The sequence below is a fragment of the Sinocyclocheilus anshuiensis genome, unplaced genomic scaffold (assembly GCF_001515605.1).
Source record: "Sinocyclocheilus anshuiensis isolate Anshui unplaced genomic scaffold, SAMN03320099.WGS_v1.1 scaffold766, whole genome shotgun sequence".
NCBI lineage: Eukaryota > Metazoa > Chordata > Actinopteri > Cypriniformes > Cyprinidae > Sinocyclocheilus > Sinocyclocheilus anshuiensis.
This window is the reverse complement of record NW_015546060.1, coordinates 388,168-396,168: the sequence shown is the minus strand read 5'-3', so window position 1 is coordinate 396,168 and position 8,001 is coordinate 388,168. Positions and strand designations below refer to the sequence as shown.

The 8,001-nt window shown below is 40.1% G+C and overlaps 1 protein-coding gene across 6 annotated transcripts in view; it reads right to left on the bottom strand.

The window, feature by feature from the left end:
• Nucleotides 1-8,001, bottom strand: part of LOC107699413 (transducin-like enhancer protein 1) — a 38,569-nt gene that overhangs the window by 16,580 nt on the left and 13,988 nt on the right. For all 6 annotated transcript variants that reach the window (XM_016500655.1, XM_016500653.1, XM_016500654.1 and 3 more), the window contains exons 3-4: nucleotides 1,400-1,463; nucleotides 187-231 (exon numbers count right to left, since the gene is read on the bottom strand). In XM_016500655.1, coding sequence (XP_016356141.1) covers nucleotides 187-231; nucleotides 1,400-1,463 — 109 coding nt within the window. The remainder of the gene's footprint in view (nucleotides 1-186; nucleotides 232-1,399; nucleotides 1,464-8,001) is intronic.

The following is an 8,001-nucleotide window of genomic DNA, read 5'->3' as shown; positions in this document are numbered from 1 at the left end:
TTAATTTGTGTTCCGAAGATGAACGAAGGTCTTACGGGTTTGGAACGACATGACAGTGAGTAATTAATGACAGAATTTTCATTTTTGTTTGAACTATTACTTTACCTTTTGACTTTTTGGCTTCATCATCATTGGTGTAAAATTGCTAAATCAAAAGATGTCAGCAGAGGGAACCAGCAATCTTACCTGTTTGTGCATCTCTATGTTGAGGCCGTAAGACATTTCGTAGTACTGAAAAAGAAAAGGATATCATTAGACAAATACTAGGAAGCGTATTGGAGTTGGCTGTTTTAATGTTATTAGTATCATTATTTGTTTGGAAATCAAGTTACTCTGTAGAGGTGTGGTAACATTAGCGAAAATTGGCAGGCAAAAAAGATTTTCCTACTGTCAATAGTGTAGTGATGTATGACAAAAGTTACTTTCAAACCAAACAAGTTTCCACTTTCAATGTGGCGAATTCGTGTGACCAACTTGAACCTGTTGTGAAATCTGCATGGGGAAACTTTTACCCTCATCCGAAATTCCTGATTGTATGGATTCCTATTGAAATGGGTTGCAAAAATTGGCCGAACAATGGTAAATGTGATCACACCTTTAGAAAGAGCAGACCTTGCCACAAATGGTTGTTTAGCACTGATCTAAGTTTGTGCAGATGATTCTGTGCGAAATAGGTTAGAGAAGCTAGTCCTCATCCAGCACCAACATTTTGGTTTGTTCCTCACAAAAATGGCTTCATAAGACTTATATATAACACAAGTATTATGGTCTACTTTTTTGTCTTCTTGTTGTTCAAATGATTGGTCAAAAACTCCTACTTGTCTTTTCCAGTGGAGGAAATAAAAAGAATAAAGCGGTAAATAAACAACGTTCACTTTTTAGTAAACAATTGCTTTCAGCTAGCTGGATAAATTCTGGTATGGAGGAGTCAGTGTAATTTTATTAGACAAAGAGGATCAAGTAAAAAGGAAAGGAGAGGCAGATAGAAAAGTGTAAAAACAACAGAGATGGAGGGATAGAAAGACCCTGGCAATAAAAGAAGCCGGCCTGACAGCTGCCTGTTGTATTCACCAGTTCTGCCAAGAGCTCACGGTGTTGCTAGGCGACTCCCACACTAAAAAAATTATGAGCCAAGAAGGAAAAAAAAAAGGGAGAGAAAGAAAACGGACAGAGAAAAGGGGTTAAGCCGTCTGCCAAGAGCAAATGGCATGCCAGGCTCACATTGCTGCCATATCTGTGGGCACTGAGGCACATGGCAGTGGCTCTGAAAACTCATTCTCTGTGATGGATGAACTGCGTTTGAAGGACTTCTGATTGAGGGCTGAAGAAAGATGTCTGCTATTTTGATGCGAGTCGAATCTGATCCAAAACTAAGTTGGTGTGTGTGTGTTTGTCTTACCATGACATAATGTCTCTGTATTTCTGTCTTCTCTGTGGCCAGCTTTTCACACTCCAACTTCAGACTGCAGAAGAAACAGAAAGAGAGATATGTTTTGCTGAATTGGTTTAAAGAGATTCTGCTGGACTGTTTGGGTGTTCAGACATGCCGTATTAAGTTTTATTTATTTATGTTTTGAATATAAGATAAGTGTAGGTGAATTATTCAAAAGAGGCACTGATAATTTTATTAGACGGTCAATAACACTATAAAATATGTAGCTCATGCTGCCTTTGACTAACTGCAAAAACATGACGTAAGGACAGACATAAAACAGACAAATACCTAGAGACAAACATATATATAGACAGAGAGATGACAAAGAGAGAAATAGACAATTACAGACAAATAAAAAGCCACATCACAAAAAGACGCTGACAGAAACACAGACCAAGAGACAAGATAGACAAACATAGATAGATGTAAAGACAAAGATAATGAAGACAGCAAGTCAAAGACAAAAGTCAAAAACAGTAGACAAAGAAAGAGACGGATTGACAGACAATTATACAATATATAAGCACATTAGATTTATTAGACAAATAGAGACATGCAGATAGATATAAAAACAAAGACAAAAGATATAGACAGACAAAAAATAGACAGGTTATAGACAGACAGACAAACAGAAAGATACAGAGCAGAAACAGATTGACAGATATTTACAAACATATAGAGACACAAATACAAGTTAGACAGATAAAGTCTAGACAAAGTCAAAGACTGAAAGACACAATAGAACACCGAGACATATGATAGAAAAATGAATAGAAAAAACACAACAAAGAGACAGATATAGACAGACATAATGAAGACAGAATGAGACAGATTGACAGACAGACACTATATACAGACACATAAGATTTACAAGACAAAATAGAGACATAGAGATGATATGAGAGAGACAAATGAAGAAAGACTCAAAAGACAGACAGAAAGATAAACAGGGACACGGATACATATAGAAAGACAAATACAAGTTAGGCAAAATCATAGAAAGACAGCTAGAAAGACACAGACAGAGACACAAACCAGCAAGTACATAGACACATGCAAGATGTACAGATGTACAAAAAACAGACAAAGAGACAAAGACACAAAGTCAAAGACAGATGAATAGAAATAAATACTGAAATACAGATATTGATATATAGAAATAAATAACTATTGATATACAGATATTGATATATAGAAAGACAGACAGATAGATAGATAGATAGATAGATAGATAGACAAAGACAGACAGATATGATACACAGATAGACAGATGGATGCACAAAGACAAATTAGTTAGATGTAAAGACAGACAAACAAAGACAAAGACAGACAGATACCCCACACACCAACACTGAGCCCACTACAATCAAACAGCACACACTCTCTCATCTCTTGGCTGCATTTCAGCTCTTCACACACACTGACTTGTTTGCAGGCATCAGATTTATGAGAGCGCGCAGGAGGGCCTGGGAAAATTAGAATATGATTAATACCACAACATTACTGCGCTGCAACAGGTAATAACGGCACATCCGCTCTCCTTCACTGACTGCGCACAACCGTCGATAATTGACTCATTTATCACCGTGAGTGAGGAAGAGTGCAAAGGATGATGGGCATGGGGGGGTGTATGTGCGGGAAGTGAGAGAGAGAGCTGGGGAGGATTAAATTCATTCCCCTGCTAGAATTTATTACACTGGAATTGCCTCACTGCAAAAGTCACGCCCGTCGCAGGATTTCCGAGAACTGACAAATCTATCAGTATGCATTTCGCTGAGACAGTCTATGCTTATTTATTTATTTCCCATCTCGCCTGAATGAGTTGGCCTCAATTATGCGATACGGTGAAGACATCGCTCCCTTGTGCAAAATCGTAGGGGAAGTTGGAGAAAACAGCGTGACAGCTCAGAATATTTTCAGGTTCACTAAATAAAGATGCTAGATCTGTTTTTGGGCTTATATTTACATAGGTTACGAGATTTAAATACCATCATTTAGATTCTGAAGCATCTCACGCTTGGAAAAAGGGTGCAGGTAGTTCAGCGTGCCGCGAGGCTAGAGTAGATTTATAGAGGTAAATCAAGGGTAATGTGGAATTAAACTTAAAAACGTCAAATCCATTAAACGCAGGCACAAAACCTCGACACGCAATAAACAACAGCAACTGGAAGGTTCTGTCAGTCCAAACAATCACTGACCATTAGTTGTTCTACCCCTTACAACAATTCACCATGTTAACCTTAGTAACCATGTGGCAAATACAGAGTTCTGGCATGAAACTCTAGATGGCGCAGTCCGATAGGTCTAACTCAATCTGACCTAATGTCATCATTATCACATGGCACAGCTGATTGGTTCTCTCCTGTATTGGTAGCCAATGAGCTCACTGCTCAACATTCAAATATATGACTAGTGCTTGCCGTAGCAGTTTGCTTCAGAAACCCTCCACCTTCCCCAGCTCCACCTGTATAGATCTGCTACGAGGTGATTCATGTATGCTATATGGGGGTTATTTCATGTATGTTATATTTGCAGCAGCAATATTTCTTACATGCTCACAGCAGCATGTTGTGGATGTATTGGCAGTAGCAAGTATCGGTACTTGCTCTGCAGCAGCAGCAGCGTAGCAGATCTATTCCGCCAAGACCAAATACATTAACATTGTCATGTACATTACCATGCCAATCCCTCCGAGGGTGGTCATGACAGAACTTGGTATTAATGTCAAAGATTAGAAAAGATGTTCCCTTCTATAATTATTAGTGGTGTTCTTTTTACAACCCAAGTCTTTTTGAAAATGCCTCATGAACTTAGAATGGTTAAATGGGTTTAGTTGACTAGAAGAGCAAAAATGAATAAATGCAGGTGTAAAGCAAGTGCGAGAGGGCGCTTCATGAGCATGACAAGAATTCTATAATATTTTGTCTAAATAAAACCACTAAAAACCAAAGTCAATCATTTTAAACGCAGTGAATTTAGGCAACTGAAAAATGGATACGGAGTTTGAGATTTGCTAAAGATTACATAAAAAATTATAATAATTCAATAACACTTTTAAAAGATTCACTTTAAATGAGTGTTAATTGACGGCTAATGTAATCTAACAGTAAAAATTATGTATATATTAAAAAACATCAACTCCTCTCCGATGTTGCTGAGAAAATGAGAAGCCCCAAGAAATGCACTCCCCAAATTAACATTGAATTAAGGCACATAAACAATGTACCTAAAGATTCCGACCCTTAATTACTCCAAACCATACATTGAGAAAGGGAGAGAGGTTAAAAAAGAGAGATAAAGTAAAAATAACAACAACAAAAAAACAGACAACGGTCTCTTTGACAGCCAACGCCACAGCAGTCCTGCCAGCAAAGCACCACTACTTCAATATGTACACACGGCTAACTGCACTTTTAATCATCTCGCACACCACCACAGAGTGAATTCAGAACGACGACTCAAAGGGAAGTGCCTGAATGAGAAATTTGAGTGAAAAAGCAAATATTCAGTCTGACGATGAGGAGTATCAGTCCAATTAGAGAAAGTGAGGACACTTCCTCACAGATCTCATCTTCATTTGCCATGCCTGTGCCTCATTATTAAAAGCCCTTGTGTCTTCTGTATTCTCGTAGTGCTTTTTCATCTCTCTGCTTAAAGCGCACACACACGATGATGATTAGTTAGCGAAATAGTCCAGTTCAGAGCTAAATTAAACCCCATTACTGGCGGAGAAAGGATTGATGAAGATTTTGCCTTTGCGGCAAATTTACATTTTCAGCACACACAAACTCATGCACTCTTTGAAGCCTGAAATGTGCTCTACGCTATAGCATAAACACAGATGCATTTCATACATTGTTGTATTCAGAAATTACAGATTTATAAAACAATATAATTTACTTGTTGCATTCTCAGCATTGCCACAGGGGGCACTAATGGTTATTTTTCTTCAGGTCAACAAATGTCATGGCATGACAGCCATAGATGCCATGTTGAATCGTAGATCAAAGGGCAATCATGACCTAATGGTTAGAGAGTCAGACTTGTAACCCAAAGGTTGCGGGTTCGAGTCTCAGTACTGGCAGGAATTGTAGATGGGGGGAGTGAATGTACAGCACTCTCTTCCACCTTCAATACCCACTGATCTGCCCTTGAGCAAGGCACCAAACCACCAATTGCTCCCTGAGCACCACAGCAAATGGCTGCCTACTGCTCCGGGTGCGTGTTCGCTACTCACTGCTGTGTGTGTGCACTTGGATGAGTTAATGGAGTTTTTGTCTACTGAAAGTTTTTCAGAAAGACAGTGTTCAACAGAAGACAATGGCATATAATGGTTAGCATGTTTATAGCTAGCTACCTGAATAATAGAACAATTTAATGTGCACTTCTGCTCCTTGCCATACACTAAGGTGGCAAACCGTAACGCCATAAAACAAGGCCATGCTCATGTTATTCCACATGGTGGAAACTAAAACAGCCCTGTCGATACAAGTATACAGCAAACATTTCTGATGAAAAACTCTGTCAGACACACACCGACATTAAAGCGCAATTGCGAACCAAACCACCCACCACAAACACATGCGCTTAAATACACACGCGCTCGATGGGGGAATGCCGGGCCACACACATTCAGATGTATCCAGCAAAGCAGACCTAAACCACAAGCCCCAGACTGCATCATAAAGATGCCTAGAATCCACTAAAAAGTCCACTCTGTCTGGGCACAAAGAAGGTATCATGGGTGTCAGTGCAATGCTATTTGTGTGCGGGTTGGCTTTCTTTATGTCTGTGCCATTGCAAACCCAGAGGACACATTAGCAAGGTAGGTGAGCTGGTGTGTGCGAGCTTGTGTGTTCGGAAAAGGGCTGGGCAAAGCAAGAACTACTGTAATGAGAACCTCTGGTCTAAAGCTCTCCTGTCTGCTGATTAGAGGCCTTCTGCACAAAAAAACACCCAAACCTAAACACACGATCACTACACGCAGAGACATACGCAAAACATGTGCAGTGCTGCAAGCAACACAGCATGGTAACACCGTATGGAGCAGCTTTCTTTGTTATGCAGTTCCTGCCCGGTTCACATTTCCTGCTGGACCTTGCACTGTAACCTGACCACGGCCTAAGTGTGTTTCTCACATAGACCAGTGCCCACACACAAACACACCTCTCCCCAGCTCATCTTGCCAAATCTCTTTAGCTTTGACTCTTTCCTGTCCTTTAATCCAACACCAATCAGCCTCCAGACACAAATACGAGAACTAAAATTAAAATCTAAGCCACGCCACATATAGCCAAAAGCTGTCTATGCCTGTCTGGTGTGTCCCACGTATGCCTACCACGTTCTACCTGGAGCGGGACCAGCTCCGTGGCAGGAGAATTCTTTTGGGAAGTGCCGCATCTGAAAAACCATGGGAAGGCCTCTGATAATCTTGTTGTCTGACCTAAAGGAGGTCTGCGATTTCAAACTTCACATTGTGATGCCTCACGAAGTGCCATTCAGGAGCTAATTACAGTGCGATCAAGAAATTTAAGTCAATCTGTAAAATCACTCATTGACTTGAACTCACAGAATGTTTGACATTCAAATTATAATGCTGCCTTTGTTGTGTCGGAATGATGGTACTTACGGAATAAGCATACATTAACAATACTGACTATAATTATGAGTGGGGAAACTCTGGATTTTCTTCAAACCCATAAGTAGAGTTGGGGGGCACATCAATTAAAACTTCACGGCAGAAGCTGGGGGTAGAACGATACATGTATTCGTACCGAACCGTCACGGTACGGACATGTCGGTTCGGTGCATGAGGCCTTACAACGAATACAGGCAATTCACCCCCAATCCAGAAGGGGGCGCCCGCATCAATGCAATGCAATGTGTTTTTTTAACCTTAAACCGCATAAACACATTTCATTACACCAAATACACCAAATAATGTTATTTTTAACAGCATCATATGACCCCTTTAAAGGCTTGTGCACTCAACTGTTTATGAAATGGAGCTTTGTGCTCGTGTATCCTACCTCTCTCATTTGGCACAAATCCAAATATTCCATAATATTTCCATATTTGCGATGTAACGTATCTGAATGCTAAACTATTATTTATTATGTAAATTATAGGCTTTAAGACTTCAGTCGCGTTCCAACGGTGACAGGGGTGTGTGTGCGTGCGTGCGCGCCGGCGCGATCACTTCAACTGTTTCCTTATACCAGCAGAATCAATTTTAAACACTTATTGTCTTATTAATAATGCATCACTGTATAAAGGTCTGCTTTTATTTGTGTACACTCACAATAAAAACAACACATTGTGCTTTTGTAAAATAAAGAAAACAAATAGGATGTGACTTTACGCCGCCCAAATGTTCACGCAAAGAAAGGAGTAACTTTTATTCTCGCTGTAGTATTGTTGTCGCCGCCACCACCATGTCGTGAATGCGCTGTGTGCTTTGTTGTGAATGCGAAACTACTTTGTTTGGCCTTACAAAAGAGGACGATATCTGCTTCGTCATGCCTAGAGCTGATCCGTGCTGGTCGCTGAGGAAATACATCAACTTT